At 48.5% G+C, this 18053-nt stretch overlaps 5 protein-coding genes across 5 annotated transcripts; 4 read left to right on the top strand and 1 right to left on the bottom strand.

Moving 5' to 3' along the window:
- Positions 1-48: 48 nt before the first annotated feature.
- FIESC28_02943 (uncharacterized protein) lies at positions 49-4516 on the top strand (the record flags this gene model as incomplete). The annotated part of the gene is made up of 2 exons (XM_031157092.1): positions 49-311; positions 367-4516. 2 exons carry the CDS (start codon positions 49-51, stop codon positions 4514-4516), a joined length of 4413 nt encoding a protein of 1470 aa, XP_031018801.1.
- A 786-nt stretch (positions 4517-5302) lies between these two features.
- FIESC28_02942 (uncharacterized protein) lies at positions 5303-5722 on the top strand (the record flags this gene model as incomplete). The annotated part of the gene is made up of 1 exon (XM_031157091.1): positions 5303-5722. The coding sequence occupies one exon, from the start codon at positions 5303-5305 to the stop codon at positions 5720-5722; it is 420 nt and encodes a 139-aa protein (XP_031018800.1).
- A 505-nt stretch (positions 5723-6227) lies between these two features.
- On the bottom strand, positions 6228-7029 carry FIESC28_02941 (uncharacterized protein; the record flags this gene model as incomplete). The annotated part of the gene is made up of 3 exons (XM_031157090.1): positions 6228-6307; positions 6366-6613; positions 6947-7029. The coding sequence occupies 3 exons, from the start codon at positions 7027-7029 to the stop codon at positions 6228-6230; spliced, it is 411 nt and encodes a 136-aa protein (XP_031018799.1).
- A 484-nt stretch (positions 7030-7513) lies between these two features.
- Positions 7514-8603, top strand: FIESC28_02940 (uncharacterized protein; the record flags this gene model as incomplete). Its single annotated transcript, XM_031157089.1, has 2 exons — positions 7514-7750; positions 7812-8603. 2 exons carry the CDS (start codon positions 7514-7516, stop codon positions 8601-8603), a joined length of 1029 nt encoding a protein of 342 aa, XP_031018798.1.
- Positions 8604-13372: 4769 nt separating this feature from the next.
- On the top strand, positions 13373-13849 carry FIESC28_02939 (uncharacterized protein; the record flags this gene model as incomplete). Its single annotated transcript, XM_031157088.1, has 1 exon — positions 13373-13849. The coding sequence occupies one exon, from the start codon at positions 13373-13375 to the stop codon at positions 13847-13849; it is 477 nt and encodes a 158-aa protein (XP_031018797.1).
- Between the last annotated feature and the right edge of the window lie 4204 nt (positions 13850-18053).

Raw genomic sequence — 18053 nt, 5'->3', positions numbered from 1 at the left:
CCGTACATTATAGCGATGCGATCATAATAATTTACAAATACCAACACTATGTCTTCTCAGACGATTCGCCTGCGTCTCATCATCCGCAGACACGCCGTCCCAGAAGTCAAACTCGTCTGGCCCTGCATCGCAAACGACGACCTTACCGTATCGAAGCTCCTCGCACTCGTCAATGAGGTCGTACCGCTCGAGAGTGCAGACTGGGGTCTAGAGGACTACGTCGTCGAGCTAGCGGATGGCAAGGGCGATAGTTTCGAGCTGCTACATTTTCAGCCTGTCGGCAAAGTTTTGAAGGAGGATGACCAAGTTTTGTACGACTTGCAGTTCCTTTACATATGAAGATCTTTGGCTAACAGTTGTACACAGAATTAGATCGCTTTCCACCGAGGACCTTAAGAGACGAAGACTTAGCGGACGACATCAAATATCTTACGACGGGAAGCATCTTATCGATGGCCTGGCTTTTGGTAGGCCCTGGTTGAGGCCACCGCGCGATCGCCCTGCGCTCGATTTACCACCGCGAAAACGAGCACGTATTACACATGAAGAAGAGGAAGATGACGATTCTTATACGGATGAGGAAGCTGCGTCAGAGCAGCTCTTGCTTGAAGGCTCTTCGCCAACTGAAGATAGGGAGGAACCAGACAGTGTACGCCTACGAGCAAGATTCGTCGATACCGATCAGCTTGGAGAGGAAGATGAGGAGATGGACGACGACACCGATTTCCAAATTGCAAACGACCAGCTTGCAGAGCCCGTGGTCGAGGAAGACGAAGATTCTGACACTAGCGACGAGGATGAGCCAGATGTCGATCTTGCTGATGAGCTGAAGCTTCTACAAGAGGATAATGCTTTGATTGAGCAAGGATCTGAGCAGGAGGAGTTAACTTCTTCACCTGCGGATAATGCGCAAACGGAAGCGCCTGCGCCTCTGTTCGACCTTTCGATGCTCGACAAGATCACAGCATTACGAGCCGCCTTCCCCTTTACCAGCATGTCGACTATGCAAGATGCCTTGCACGACCACGATCTGAAGGAAACATATCGGATCCTTGCCAAAACCAACAGCCCAACGGTCAGCTACGACGAAGTACTAGAAATCGCTTTTCTCGGTGCCGTACTCAACCCTACACAATCTTCGAAACAAGGTCCTGAAGAAGATGGTGATGAGGCCGAGAAAGAGAACGAGGAAGCTGACGAAGAGGTCGAAGAACCGACACTGCGACTTCCCGGACAACCTGAAGCGGACTCGAAACGACCGTTGATACAAGAAGTGAATGACGAGAGCCCTTCGCAGGCACCGACTCAAGCGAAAGCGAAATCTTTGATCAGTGTGGTGGATGAGGACAATGACACCTCGAGCTCTTCTAGTAGCTCGGATTCTGATTCGGACTCTGACTCTGAGTCCGACGAAGAGTCGCATAACAGCCCTAAGGAAGATTCCGACTCTGATAGCGATTCCGATTCAGACGATTCCGATTCAGACGACGATTCAGACGATGGTTTGGATGTTCAGCCTAAGGATGCAAATTCTAGTGACAGTTCCGATTCCGACTCCGACTCCGACTCCGACTCCGACTCCGACTCAGACTCAGATGTCGCCCCAAAATTGGTTAAGGTTGCCAAAGCTACGGATGTCTCTGGGGCACAGGACTCTGATAGCAGCTCCAGTGACAGCTCCAGCGATTCTGACTCCAGTTCAAGTGATTCTGATTCGGAGTCAGAGCCCGAGGAACTCTCCTCCAAAAAAACAGCCGAGGTAAAGCAATCGCGTGCAGCTGCTTCTCCCGATGTCAAGACTCAAGACACAAAACCGCCTGGTGCCGGGCTGGCCAAGACCAAGAAGCGGAACGCTAGAAGACGTGACCTCAAGCGACTGAGAGCCATGCAAGCCTTGGAAGATACCCAATCTCAACCGTCTACCAATGGAGCGGCAAGCGAGGATGCTGAATTTCTGGCTCGAAAGCGCGCCCTTTTGAGTGTCGTTAGTGACGAGAGCGAAGATGTCCCAAGCCCCCCGGAAGAAACGACAGCCACAGACCCCAAACCCCTGATTGTCGAAGTCGAAACGAAGGAAACTCCAGCACCTGCGACAACCCAAGATGCGGCCCCGGCTGAAGATTCTCCCCAACGTCGCCACAAAGTCGATATGGGAGCTGGGCGCCGAATGCTGTTTGGCGCTCTTGGTCTAAAGAACCCCAAGTCTAAAGCTGAAGAGGATAAGCTCCGCAAGAGCTTGATGAAGGATGTGAAGCCACTGCAAAACCCTCGAGTTCAAACGGAGGAAGCAAAGGCGAACGGGGTTGAGCCAACGGCGGAGCAAGAGGAAGAAGACCCTGAAGCTTGGCGAAAGGTCATTTCATATCGAGCGGTCGAATGCTGCCAGGAGGGCGTTGTTTTGAGTGAACCACCATTTCCATTTGTCCAAAGATGGGATCCTCAACAACAGTATTCCTCCATGAGGAAGCGAAAGAGGGCCTCTCAGAACTTCGACGACAGTTACTATGGGGAAGACTCCCAATGGAACGGCGATGAAGAGTGGCAGGAAGAAGACACCCAACACAAGAAGAAGAAAAAGTCTAAAAAGCGAAAAGGAAAGGGAGGATATGATGGAGGATATGACGAGATGGAGATCACTGAAGATTCGTACGCTGAAACAAGGGCAAATGGTAACGACGACGAGGATATCGTGTTGAATTACGATGACATCCCGAAGCCTCGTCTGCAGGATACGCAGTTCACAGAGATGGACGACCTCCCTACACTACCTTCGGATCTTAGCACTCTTCCCAGCCTTGAATTGTCCGATGTCAAGTCTGGTATGGTCATCACCTGGAAGCAGCTGCTCATGTCAAAAGCAACGAAATGGCAACCTGAGATGGTATCCATGACTGGACTCATCTTGTCTATCGACAAAGATAACTGCCTTCATGTTCTTTTGGCTAAGCGAGACAGGGACGAAGACGACAAAGAGTACGATGAGCATACAGGCCAACGAGTCTACGCCAAGTTTGAAGTGCCGGACCTGGACGAAGATGATGACGGCGAGGAGGACAATGGACGAAGAGAAATTGCCTGGGAAGAGATGTCTGAACCGAGATTGGTTCAACCGGCGCCGTCTGACGACTCTTCGGAAACACTTGCCAAGGGCAAAGAACTTCTGAAGGAACATGCCAAGCCCGCACAGGACGATTCCATGGCGAACAATAAGGTTAGCGCGCCAACACACCCCGATGAGACTATGGCTGAGGAGTTAGATACACAGAAAGTGAGAGCAGAGGTGGAGGCCGATTTGAAGGATCGAGAAGCTGCAAGCGCAGACAAACCCTCAGGGACCGACAAATCGATCTCGATTCCTTCTGGCCAACAGCCACCGCGGCTAGAGTTTATGGGCTCTGGAGATAACAGCCCGATCAGCAGTTTTGTTCGACCTATGGAGGGGTTGAGTGATATGACTAACAGTCCTTCACGTCAACTACGAGAAACAATAGAAGAAGTTTCTTTGACGAAGGCTTTGGAGGATTTTATAGAGAATAATGTGGAGGAACTGATAGGCAATGAGGCGGATGGAGCGAAAGACACAAACGACCTTGACGAGCCAATGCCGACTGTTGAGGCTGGCTGGGATGCTATCGTTCCCGATAGTATACCATCACTAGACCTTCCATCACTTCCTAAGAAAGACAATGTGTCTGTGGATCACCAACTACTTGTGGTACCTTCGTCTGCGGGCAGCGTTCGCAGCGGACGACAGCCACCATCGGTCAGTGGTCTTGAAGATCTCCCTGAGGAGCGCATTGAAGATTCAGTTGTGGACAATGGACCTCACAAAAGAACACCAAGCCCTCAGATTTCCGCCATCTCGGTCAGGAGTAGCAGCCCTTTTCCTTCTTTAGAAGAAATGTTCGCAACAGCGAGACAGACACAGAGCCCAGCAAAATTCTCACAACCGTCTGTGCCGCGATTTTTGAAAACAGAAAAACGAGATGATGAGTACGAAGAGGCGATGCGAAAATTGGACGAGGGAGAGGACGAGTCTGATCGTTCTCATGATCGCAACAAATCTATACGCAGTTTGTTTAAACGCGCGACACAAGAGAAGAGTCCTCTACAGCAGTCAATCAAGAGCGAGGTGGTCGAAACTGAACGTATCGCAGCACCATCGTCACAAAAGATCAAAGAAGAATCACAATTTATGGTACCAGATGGCAGCCAGGTTATCGAATTGAGCTCCAGCTCCAGCCCACCGTATGTCGAACATTATGCTGAAGATAATGAGGACGAAACATATGATGATAGTCCTCTGCCTCAAGGCGAAGGTTGGGTGCAGAAGAATCACAGCGAAGTGAAGACACGTAGCCGAGGCAAGAGTCTTCCGGCAGCGGCAGCGAAAGAAGTCAAGAACAAAACGACCACCACGACACAAGCTCCTACAGCCCGTGGACGAACATCTCTCCCACCAGCTAGTGCTTTCAGCCATATCAGGGGGCGAAGGAAGGCAACTCGCAAGTTCTGACAGATACGGCAAGGTAGTTTATGGAAGCTCTGGAAGGAATGAAAGGGGGTTTTGCATCATCCATCATTGCATCATCAGCAAGGTAGCGAAAAGGGATACGCGATTAGGTAAATGCGCGTCAAAGCATATATTCAAGTGTAATACTAGGAACATGGCGTTAGGGGAACATGCATCACAGCCTAGCGTTTGGCTGAGGACAAAAGATGAACATGGTGCAAAAGGCACTAGCACAAAGAAATAAAACAAGTTCAAAAAACCAAGATTCATCAATCTCAAACAATTTCTTGTCCAAATGTTCAAACGTCTCATGTGAGGAGCATCACGAACCGATGTTTAGTCGTGGGCCTGTCTCAGCGCAGGGTTAGAGGGAAAAGCTGCATCACGAGCCAGTCCATGTCAGCCAACCAAACCTCCCCAGCGAGCAGATGATGCAGCGAAACAACCCACCATCACCACCACCGAAATTGTATCTTGTCCCTGATCTAGTGTCTCATGAGCGGGATAAAATGCTGCAGCTGTTGGCTATTGTCGCGTGGTTATTTCTTGGTTCATAGGGGTTGAGAGAATATATTGTTCAGGATGTTTCCCTTTGTTCGGGGGTTTGTGAGTTGTGACTTTTACTGCCGTGCTCGTCTTTGTTCAAGGGATACTGTAAAATACTTGGTTCGGAACGAATATATAACGACGAGATCAACCTACAGAGTTCTACCAGCAGATATCTCCATCTTAGACGGATACACAAGATACACAAGACTACACAAACAACACCAACCCTATATCGCAATCATGTTGCCTTTTCGCTACTTCGTTTTCACTCTCCTGGCCATCCTGGGCTGGACAAGTACAAGCTTCTGTCTACCTACACAAACCGCCGAAGCTCAGCCCGCATCTACACTATCGCACGCTCTTCCCGATACAACGGACATGCCTCTAGAAGACAGACAATACAGAGACAACTCCAACCCATCTGTCTTCAACCCTCCCGTCACCGCAGCGCCCGATCAAGCCGAGAAGTTGGCGAGCATGGGCTGGGCGCAGACAACTTACTACGAATGCAAGACGAGAGACGGCAAGGAACGTTGCGGCTGGCATATCCCTGTGTACAAGGCCGCTGCTCAGGGTCGACGAGAAGAGATTGTGGGGTGGAAGGTTGTTGTTGGAATCGCTCTGGGATTGGCCATGTTGCTGTCTCGAGCATGGTGGTGATTTTGAAGATGGAGATGGAGATGCATTGAGTGGAGTCTGGAGTTTTGTGATAGAGTTTTTATCTTGATACCCTTGTGATTGCTGCTGGGCGGCGATCTGAATTGATTAGAAGCATTCTTTTCCCCTTATCGTGTATACCTTCAAACTGTGAAAAAGTCATGAGTCATGCATTATTATCACCAAAAAACGTAGAAGACCAGAACCGCGTGAAAACCAGAGACGTTGCTATTTTTGTTTTTGGTCCGAAACCCGAAAAACACCATTGATTTCATGCTAGTGTATTGAGGAAGGAAGGTGAAAGCGTAGCCTTCAATCCTCCTCGTCGAGTCCAGATAGCCCCCGCGTCCGCCAGCAAGTCCCTGTACCCTATGCCGATGCCGACGCCGACGAGGATGGACCGTAAATGGACGCACCCGCATGACCACCGAATGCACGCAGCCACAGACATAGCCGCAGCTGCTCCCCAACCAGCCCGAGGATATACACAAGCCAAAGCCATCTTCGTTTATTTGTCCTTCTTCGCCTTGGCACCCTTGACCTTCGCCGTACCGCGGAGGGTCTTTTGTCGGTTCTTGCGCTGCTTGCCTATTATCGAGTGTCAGCCAGACTAAACCTTGTAGACTTTCATTATGAATGTACGCACGCTGCTGTCGGGAAGCACGCTCGGCCTTGGTGGCGAGGCCAACGCGCACCAATCGGTACTGAGGCTCGAACTTCTTCATGGCCTCGGGGGAGTCATAGACGAGAGCGAAGCCGGTGGTCTTGCCACCACCGAACTGAGTTCGGAGACCGAAGACGGAGATCTGGTCCTTCTGGGCCTTGTAGAGAGAACCGAGCTTCTCACGGAGCTCCTCCTTGGAGATGTTGGCACGGTTGGGGTGGAGGATGTCACTGTAAAAACGCATCGCCGGTCAGCCCATCAGTTCCCAACAAGCAAAATTTGACAGCAATATGCCCGTAGTAATCGCTTTTCCATCACGGCCACTCATCGATGCTTTTCTTTTCTTTGCCCGCATGTCCCATTTTGCTGAACGGTGTTTCTTCGACATTCAAATCGTGCGTAGCGTATAATCGTTTTGCAGAACAGCGTTGGGAGAGTTCGAGCGGGAGAAGAGACGGGTTCAAAAGAATATCAAAGCATCGACGATAATGGGCGCGATGAAAAGAGACAAACCAACGAGGATAATTGTCATCAAGAATCAATTTCACAGGGTTGTCACTCACACGACCATCTGCTTACGGCCCAGCAGAGGGTTGCGGATGAACTTGCGAGTTCGGAGGGTGACGGGGGAGTCGTTGTCCGCCATTTTTGCCGATTGTCGTGATGGTCTCTGGGTGTGTTGACGGTGGAGAGACTGGGCGTTGGGTGAGATCGTTTCGTTGATGAAGTTGTCACACTGGGAAGGGTCGAAAATTCCGCTTTGTCGCTTAATTTGGTCCAACCCTAACTGTGCGCGATTGGCCCCGTTTCTAAGGCCGCAAGAACGCACAGGGTTTTTCCGTTGAAAGTCACGTGTAGACTGTTCTGCGGGGAATCTTCGGATGATAGATCTGGAAATTAGCCGGACATACGACAGCACTCAAGTTGGACATTCTTCCAAGTCTGCCAAGTTTAAACTCCAGTCTTTGGTGGAGATACTCGTCAGACCACTGTTATGTGCCCAATGGTGCTGTCTGTTGCTTGCGATGGCTCCAGATGGTCCGATCACAACCACTACTACGTAGCATATTCGAAATCTTCGAGAAAAAGAGATATTTATATGAACTGTTCCCTTCGCCAAGATCTGCAATATGTCGTCAAATGCCCAACAAGTTGACCGGTTCTGCCATCAGTACTTACAACTACAACCCGATTTAGACTATCCCGAGCCGGCGCTCTTGAAGACTTCTCGAGTTCAAGATGAGTTTTATGCGAGATTATTCGCAGATGGTGCTGTTCGATATGGTCCCCCTCCACGTTTCCAGCTTCGAGTGCTGAAAGAACTCATGGCACGGATTGAAGCTAGCATTGATGACTGGGACGAGTATGTAAGTGATGCCCCTCATTTGACTTTATGTCAACATCATGATGTTTACTAACATTGCGAAGGGAGTATCTGACGACTTGATGTGTGCCCTCTCTATGTTTCTGGCAAACCCATTGCCTTCAGAAGCAACATCTGCCCAACAGAAGTCTTACGTCACTTACCATCTCTCTGAACTTTGTGACGATGATTCCCCTGACCCAAAGGGTTGGGAGCCTCGTATCACCCTCCTTGAGAACCACTCTCTCATCTCAGGCTCGGGGACAACAGGTCTGCGCACATGGGAAGCTGCCCTCCATCTTGGGTCGTATCTCTGCCAGAATAGGCACATTGTCAGAGGCAAACGAGTCCTGGAGCTAGGAGCCGGCACAGGATATCTTTCCATTGTATGCGCGAACTATCTCGCTTCTCAGCATGTCATTGCATCAGATGGGTCCGACGATGTGATCAACAACCTACCCGATAACCTCTTCCTCAATGACCTTCAGGATTCCACTCAGGTAACGCCGATGGACGTCAAATGGGGCCACGCCCTTATGGGCACCGAAGAAGACAAATGGAATGGCGGACGGCCTATTGATGTCGTCCTTGGCGCCGACATTACCTACGACAAGAGCGTGATAGCAGCTCTGATTGGAACTCTGATCGAAGTATTTGAACTTCATCCACACGTGGAGGTCTACATCTCGGCGACTCAACGCAACGAAAAGACCTTTCAGGCATTTCTCGACCAATGCCAAGCCAACGGTCTCGCCGTAGGGGTTTTGGAGTTTCCAATTCCCAAGAAACAAGACCAACAGGGGCCATTCTACAATGACAATGTCGCTATCCACATTTGCAAAGTCTCCAAAGCCTAACCAGACTCCTGGACCATCTAGCAAGGCGCCATACTCTTTTTATACCAGTGTTGAGCGGAATATAGGGCCATGGTGGAAGTTGGCTCAAGGGATAACTCCTCTGCATTCCAGTTGAGAAAGTTGGGCCAGGAGAAAACCCCATCAATGTCGCACCATCAATCGCCTACACAGAATGCGGCATGATGAAGCATCGGGAGATCCGAAAGAAAGCGCAAGAAGACTCTTGGTCGATTATTGCTCACTGGAACCGATATATCGCGGAAACCGGAACGTTGGTTATGAATCGTCATGCCACTCAACTGATAATCAGCTCAGGGTAGGCGGTTGTGGCCCCGCACTTTGTGGCTGTTGGTTAGCTGGGTTCGACTCTTAGAGGCTTACTGATGGACGTATCAGAGTCTGTAGCACTCGGATGCAACGGACAGGCAATTGCGCCGTCACGATGTCACTTAAGCGTCTTAAACATGTTTTCGGGGCGAGTCACGCCACTCAGCTGTCAATCGGGATCATACCCAGACTCTTGCTCTTGCATAAGCGCATCGTTCGGTGATCTGATGCTTGCATTGCAGTATCATGAACTTCGTTCAGGAACCTAATCAAGCCAATTGCATAGCATGGATACCCGGCAACTTCTGACATCAACTCTATCGCCATCTCAGGGACAACAAACACCACTGAATGCCACAGGGACCTTCCAGGCTCAGGAGTCAATAGAGGCGACGGCATCGCTCAGCCTCCAACGACCCCTGGAGGCAATTGGGTTTGCGTTGCGGGGAAGAGCGAAGGGGTGGTTGGCTGGAAGAGGCACGATCTAGAAGTTGACAAGCTGACGATCTGGGCTGATGATTGGCCTCTTCCCCGCTTGATGGCAAACAGGTGCTTATTACGATTGCTGGGCGTTGTCCCTTGTGTTGGTCAGATGAGGGTGTGGCTAGTTTTGTCGAATTCATCCAGCCAAGAACGTGGCACCCTTGGGACGGGCAGGCAGAGAGAGCCACAGGGTCAGTGGCCGCTTTGAATGATGATATCTACATGCGTTTCGGCAACGATTTGGTAGTGTGGGCTGGAATGCGCGCTCAGGAACAGCGCTATTCAGAATGCCAATAGTTGAATTGTCGCGCCGTCTTCAACTATGGCCTCAGTAGCGGGGAGTACCGTAGTATAGTAGGACTGTGTCAATTTTGAGGTACTGATCAAATGAACTGAAGGGGAGAAGCTTTACACTGTGCTCTCTTCAAACCGTTGGACGACTGTTGGAGCTTTTGATACGAGAAGGTTGGTTTGATGATGATGACAATGAGGAGATGAGTTGTCTTGCAAAAACCAGGCTGACACGCAACCTCTCCAAAATCAAGAATACGACCTCGATCAGCGAAACTCTCTACGTGGCGCAGTAGCACAAATCCGAATAGAAGCTTTGAATCAGCGTCACTTGACCCCTCTGAAAGCAAAAGAAGCTTTTGCTGAGTAGCGTTGAGTGACATGCTATTCCTCTTACCCTAGACAAATGTTGTGATTTGCCGAAACATACAAGAACGAATAGCAATTGAGAGTCAATTCGACAACGTTTGATGCTATGTATGCAAGGAAGATCAGATCAGACATATTTCGGCGGGGAGCTTTTTGTCTTGTTTCCGGCTCTACGTAAGTGCATGAGGATCAACAGCACCAAGCCACGCCAGCATTGAAGATCAGAGAAAGTGAAAGCTTAAGCTGGGGAGCTTCGATTAGAAACAGGCCTCCAAAACCTTTTGCTGTCGGGGTTATGATTTCGTATTGACGAGCGTGATGATTCATTTGATAGTCACAACTCCATTATTTATTATTCCGTTAAGTTGAATGAGGTGATATGAAACGTCATGTCGTCTTTTCCCACCAACCGTGTCGGCATCGGCTATGCAAGCAAGTCGATCACGACGAGAAAGTAAAGGGAAACACCCCTGAAAATCAACCGATACATATTCTATCCCTGTGTTGCGTTTGAGATGGATGAATAGAGTACAGATGAATATGAAGATGAAAGGTATAATATTTCACAGCAATTGTGTGCTTCTTCATCTCATCTTAAACATTCCCTTGCTTGCTTTATTTCGGGAACAAGAGCAGGGATTTGTACCCGACAGACTCAATTTACTGTTCGTTCCGGGGCCAACACCTCGAATCGTTATCGTGAGATAAAATTGAACCAGGGTGTGCAAAACAAAGTCCACTACTTTTCCAAGGACGGGGAATTGCATTACGCGTGTACAGTCCATTGTTACAGCTTCCCTATTCCCTTTCTCCATAGAGTAGCTGTCACAATCATCAAAAGGACCTGCAGATACTGTGCAGTTAATCAGTAGGTAGGTACCTATCACTCCACAAACATTGTCCGTTATCAACTCCCGTCTGTAGCCGTAGCTGTATCTGGAAGAGTACGAGCTTTTGCAACAGAACAAGGAGGGGTTGCAGCCCGGTAACCAGACCAAACCAGAAGCTTGGAGCAATTGATTGTGCATCTGCATCTGCATTTGCATTTTATCGATTGGATTGCCCTATTTACCTTGCCTTGTTATCACCCCAGCTCAGCGGCACAGTGCAGACCCTGTACCAATTCGATATCTCTTGTGCGGATGGCATAATCACGACTGACCCTCACATTTTGGAGCTACTGCAACGTTCTTTTTTTTCTTCTTAACTTATCAGGCAATTCTTGTTTTCACCGGCTGCAGATGTATCCTGCACGTGGGGTCAGGCGGTGACCCCAGAGCCAAGCTCTTTTTTATTTTTGCAGTTCGAGGGGAAAGACGCACAGAGATGGAGATGGGGACATGGGGGTGAGAAAGTAGTTAGAGCAAAGATTAAGAATGCCAATGCTAAGAACTCAACACCAATCGCCACAGCACGGGTGCCCATTTACAACCGCCGACGCCACGACTAGAACATTTTTGGTGGCTGTAAGCAGTACTGTAGATAAACAACTCTTCGGGTGATGCCCTCTATTTGGGAGACAACTACACCGCCAAGAACCAATATTTGTGCGAAACAAGCGAATTAAACTTGTATCGTGTATGCTTCAAGATATCTCTCACTTCTGTTACTGTTTCTGTTACTGTTACCCTCGCTCAACCTCCGTAGACCAGACCGGGCTCAGCCGGGGAAGTATCGTGAAAGCCGGGTTTCGAACGTCTCCATCACATCCACTTTGACTACGTGCGCTATCAAGGAAGCTTGCAAGGGCCTCTTTTCAGGTTGAATCGAACCCAAATCGGGGTGATTGAGAGATATAAAATTTTCATATTTTGTCTTAAATGATGATGAGATATTACCATGTTGTCTTGAGATTTTGGAACATGGGTTAGACATCGGTTAGACGCCACTCGTCGCATCTGGATGTGAATGTCTCAATTGTAGAAGTTGCCGGACGACAACTCAGCAAAGTAACCCAACCCAGTTCTGAACCCGGTGAGAATTGATCGAATGGAATTGTGATAGAAGTGCACTGTGTTGAATGGACAGTCTAAAAAAAGGCTGCGTTATTCACATTCACACCCACCATCGCATCCCATCCCGTCACATCGCCCGGAGGATCCACCATCAAAGCTTGTGCCCAGGCTCAGGCTCAGGACAGGCTTCAGGCCTAGGTTTACTGGTGTCCCAATAGAAGGGGCCGTACAGTGGTCCCCCCCTTCGCTGTGGCTTTGGGGCTAACCTGTCTAAACAAGGCACATCAAGGAACAGTAACTTGACTATCAAGAGTACAGAATAATTACATCAGATAGACAGAACACAGTCACAGTTACTGCAGTAGATAAGTGAGGAGAACAAACAGTAAGAACTAAACCAAACTTACTGCAGACAAGCAAGGGCTTTAAAATATACAGGGGTGTCAAGTTTAGGGCAGGGGGGAACAACTAGAAGAGGGGAGGGAACTGAAGCCAGAGTTTGTACCGGTGTACTTCCAGACATGGCTGTTCCTGGCGCTGACTCGCTGCTTGACACTTGGGACTTCTCCTTCATTTCCCACGTACACTGTACATTCTTTCTTGTCCCCAATCTTGTTCTTAAATTCAGTCCAATCTATTTTGCTGACCCCTCCCGTACACACTAGACTAACCTAACCAGTGTCCATTCTTTTTCTGGGAGTGTGAATGTGAATGGATCCATATCTTTATTAATGAAGCACACCCTGCCTTGACCTTGTTCCCATCCAATGCCCCCCGTAGCATCATCATACTATTTCTTATCGTGACGGGAAGCAACTTTCTTATAACTATACCACGCACCCCCGTCGACATTTCTTTTGATCCTATCCTCCCCCATATCTATATCCTTATCATTCATCACTTGAGAGACCATACTATCTCGTCTTACATACTATCTCATCACTTACCAATTCGTACTGCATCGTGGACCTTGCAGTTACCCCCCATACCACCCACACGTCTCCAATACCAGCTTAACATTGGTCCTTGAGCTACCACGACGTATCATCCGACGATCGACATACAGTACCTACATCTCACATATAGTCACTGCATTTCGATACACAAGAAAGAGTCATAAGAACTTTTTTCTTTTATAAACCGGAATACCCGAAACTTGACTGCTTCGCGACAGCATTGTAAATCGCGAAACTCCTTAACTCTCTTCGTCCTCTTTCTATCAACAACAGAATCGCTTCGATGGTCTCGTCATTAGACGTCAGACCCCATTTCTTCTCCGGGCACAACCGATCAACATCAACAAGCTCTTTATCTACACCAGCTTCGTATTCCACAACAACAAAGATGGCTGCGCAACCATATACCATGGCTCTCCAGAAGTACATGCTTCTAACAGAGCAACACCAAGAACTCTGCGATCGCCTCGACCAGATCCGTCCCGAGTTTAGCACCCGCTCTCAATTCTCCTCACCATCCACCTCACCAACGCGATCCTCATCATCATCGCTCTCCCTACCACCCTCGCCGAAGCGGCACTCCCGAAGTGGCCGTCACCACTCGCGCTCCCACGCCCGTTGCAGCGGCTGGGAGAACCACAATGAACTCACCACGATTCCCGACGAGGAGACCATCTACGAGATTTCTGCCGAGGAGCAGCGCCTTTCCGAAGTCAACGAGAGTATCAAGCGCACCCTCACTGAGCTTCTCAACTGCAGCAGCGTGCGCGCCGACCGGGCTTTCAGAACATGGGTACAGACAAGACTCATGGAGACTGAGAAGGAGCTTCGCAGCGGCCGAAGGCGCAGAAGCTCAGGCGATTAGACTCGTAACGCATGTATAACATCATCCACACGCCAATATGCAAGTCGTCGTGTTAAAGGATTGATGACTGTTTAGTGGTGGCAACGCATACGCCTCCACAACACACAAACCAAACTTGGCATTCATTAATTCTAATTATTCGGGTTTATTGCTTTGGCTGGCATTGGCGAAGGCGTTATGGAAATTGATCCGAGCTCGGGAAGAGTAAAAAAAGAGAGAAGCTCGCGTTCACAATATTGGCTAAAGGTCAGGAACATTTGTTTGGAAAAGCGCAATCATTGGGGGTTCTTTTGTTTTCTTTTTCTTCGCCCATACCCAACTTTACAAACTTCATTTCTTGTCTATTGTTCATGGTGTTTGAAAGCATCATATCTGCATATCACGGTGTCATCCCGTGGCTTTATTTGTTACATACCAACCCTTTCATTTTTACAATTCTTCAAGAGCCACGCTGGAATACGAGGCCACAATAAACGCCACAAGTTTATTTACCTATTCTTATCTTTCATGAAGATCTCCCGAGAAGAGGAGTTCGGTCTCAGTAGTTAGCGACAGCGTCAAATTAGCTTGAACGTCAATGCATATACATGCAATTTCGCAACCACAAACACATGTCTCTTCTCATCTCTATTCCTTGTGACTTGAATCTCTCTTATGTTTTATCTAAAGTGAATGCATTCCGGGTATCAATCACCTGGGGTAACACTCCCAACCTCCAAGAATGTAAAACTCCAAATATGCAAAACATCAACTTAGAATTAATTACCCCGAACCCTTTGTCTCTATCCTCCAATATCATGTCGGCCGGCCCCGCTCGTGAAGAAAGAGGAGACAACACGCGTCTTTTACTCCACTATAATCTTTGGGTTGCGATCGTCTTTGCCCCCCCTGCTGCATCAGAAGCCCGTTGGGGGAAATGAAGATCATCTCTTGCACACTCGCTAACCTAGTGGAGAGCAAGGTCATTAAGCGCCCGGGCGCTTGCACACACACACACAAACCGTTTGCTTTGATAGCGCTAAGGTGAAAAAAATAATGTCTCTGATATGAACTACCACTGCGATTTGGCTGTATCGATCACGATCGGGGAGTTTGCGACTCGCCACCACCACACATACACACACAACTTCACCGCCGCAACGGTCCAGGCTTATCGATCGACAAGGATTTGCAGACCGAGAAAAGGTAAACTACAATAGGTCAACAGCGTTTTCGGTCAAGATGAGCCTGCCTGCAGCAGCCGTGGTGTTTTGTTGGGGTATTGTAGCATTAACCGTCAGGGACAGTGACGTTAATGGACAAGCAGGTTTTCTCGATCATCTACAGCACGGGCTTTTGGGAGGCGATCTCATAAAGCGGGTTATGATGCTGTAGGGTGAGTATGGTGGTTTGTGTAGTAATGTGTTACATCACTGGTGATAGAGTCTTTGAGCTTTGACTTTTGGTTGGGACGAAGCTCCAGCTGGATAGTCATTGATGCATCGTGAAGCTGTAAAAGTTTTCGTATTGAAGCGTCATGATGGTGGACTGACATCCCTTTGACGAACTGCCAAGTTCAACGCTAGTAGAAGACTTGCCCTTAAGCTTATTGAAGAAGGTAAGCTATTCACTGTACGACAGTCACTGGATGCCTTTGTGTCATTGGGTAGTGTTATCACCAGCAGCCAATCCTTCTGTCAACTCAACCGTAGAAATGAAATAACTATGATATCCCCAAAAGCAGGTTTGACACATCCTCCGGGAAGTCTTCCCTAGCGCTCCCGCTCATGCTTTCTGCTACGTCGCAACCCGAGACGTCACTAACACCAGCACGCGACACAAACCGCTGTGATGGGAATGATTTCCAGTTGTCGATCCGGCGAACGGAAGACGCTCCGAGACGACTGCTTTCCACTGAGCCAAGAACTCTGTCGCCATATGTGATAGGGCATCGGCGATTTCTTTCCTCAATATGATGCTATCCCCAGCTGTCAAACCCCAGATTCCAATATGACGTAGCGGGAATAAAACATTTCAGGCAACTACTTCCCATCGAGATCCACGCCGTTGGGAATGATGTTGACAGCTTCCAGGATTATTATTCCAGAAGTTCACTCTCCCAATGAGATGCGTCTGTGTCCCTGATAAAGAATAATCCTTGCTGGTCATGTGTCTTGGTGTTGATGCTCCCGGACATTTTGCTCCCCGTCGATCATCAAGGTACCACGCATACTGTAACCCCAGAATCATGATTTTTGTTTGCGACAAAAAGAAGAAAAACTTTTTCTTTGGAACAGAGGATTAAGGGTCTTGTGGATTGAACGTCATATAAGCGGTCCGGTGCCCTCTGACGTTTTTACTACGGAGAATTGTACTTTAACTGCGGGTCGAGTCTGACGTTGATTGAGTCAAACAAGGATTCGAAACTGGAGGTTTGGTCCACTGGATTCACGGGAAGAGGTGTACTTGGATGAGGCTCTGGGGATATCTCACACTGTATTCTTCCACAGGGTGAACCAGATACACACAGCATATGGGTAATGTTCTTCCTGATTTACACCTACCACTTGTGTATCACGTCTTGGGAGTAGAAACTCAAAGTATAAGCTATGCTGAGTAGTTTAGGTCCATATAGTGACCCTCAATTGCTAGCATCGAACAGACAGTCTAGCACCTTCGGTTCTCTGAATTGTCTTCGCTGATTGTCCAATACATCCATCACAATCCAATGAGGACCACCACACGACTTATACCCTACTTACAGAGCTCCTAGAAACATCTTCCCTTTGCCGTAGATAGGTATGCTTGAAGTCTGTGGTATCTAACATTCTTCGCCAAATCGGCTATCCGTTACTGGAACTGAAAATTGATGCAGTGGCTGTTCTATGCCATGTGAACTCAAGCCCTATTATCGGTTTGTAGGCTATTCGATCATTCTTGCGGTATCAATATCTTTCTTGATACCTCCAGTACGTCCTGTGTTAAGCGCAAGATGTCAAGAACCTGACTTGACGAGAGATGCTGTCCTCCCTAAGGACGACTGTACTTTGATGTTCATTCTTGACCGTAGTACGTACGGTCCGGTCGCAAGACGAGGTACTTCCGCCCACACATATCTTGGCTATAGATGGGCGTACCTATGCTGATTTGAGCGTGTAACACAACCACCGGTCGAGAATTCGCCAAAATTTTCCACATGTCTCCTCTAGATATGCACTTTTAAATGCAACCGATTCGATGGAACTCAGAATGCATTGATTTCTGTGCCTTTAGACAGTGAACCCTGTAATTGAACATTCATTTGAGCCAGAGCGCAAAGAACGGACATGACCACTGAGCCATCTGGGAAAGAATGAGAACAAGTACCTCGAAGTACACGGTACCTCGACGACACTGCAAAGTCGATGGCGTCCACGAAGCACCATAAAACAATTGCAACAGAGCATGCAAACAAAAAGATATAGAATCAGCAAAAAATGAGGCCGAAGCCCCCGACCACCGCCAACTCGCCAACTCCGCTGTCATGGTCGTCCCTCAGATACGGTCCTCCCTATGGACCTCCTAGCGTTTTTAGCACCAGGCGGGCATACAAGCCCGTAAGTCGTCGCTACTGGGATATGGCTCATCATTGGGTATACTGAAAGCTTTCTATTATTTCTCTTTTATACCTGGCCTGTTCTGGTACATTGTGGAAGGAAAGAAAAGTGAGGAAAGCGTCCTGGTGATGGTGATGCCTTCCCTTTATATCGAACTGGCGGCCCCACCCGATTGCCCGAAATGGCAGTGGGTACACCTCTTGGCCGCAGTGTGGAGGTGGGGCGCTACCTCACTTACATCTATCCATGGATGCCTTTGCAGTCCTCATTCAAAGTTTAAGGATGGACGAAAGGTAATGACTTGAAAAAGCAGTATTTGTGTGCAATGCCTTGAGATAAACATTGCTCAAAGTCTACTGTGTGACTCACCTGATCAACAACATTTGCAAGAGTTTGGAGTGGGTCAAACTCTCAATCCAGACGCATATAAATAACAAGTCCGAGTCCAACTCGGCAGAAAACTCTTTCTCTCTTCATCTGAGAGTTGTCGCTACAGTATGGTCTATCATTTCGGGGAACGGGGGATGAGAACGGTGATGATGACCCAGTCCTCCAGTACCGTGGGCACAAGAGTTAGTTAAGTCGTCTCTTGTGGGAGGACTAGAGATACTGAGTTCTACAAAATAAGT

Source organism: Fusarium coffeatum (genome assembly GCF_003316985.1).
Source record: "Fusarium coffeatum strain FIESC_28 chromosome Unknown BRIP53273_contig_63, whole genome shotgun sequence".
In the NCBI taxonomy this organism is placed as follows: Eukaryota; Fungi; Ascomycota; class Sordariomycetes; order Hypocreales; family Nectriaceae; genus Fusarium; species Fusarium coffeatum.
The sequence above is the reverse complement of the archived record's forward strand: the minus strand, read 5'-3'. Positions and strand labels throughout refer to the sequence as shown.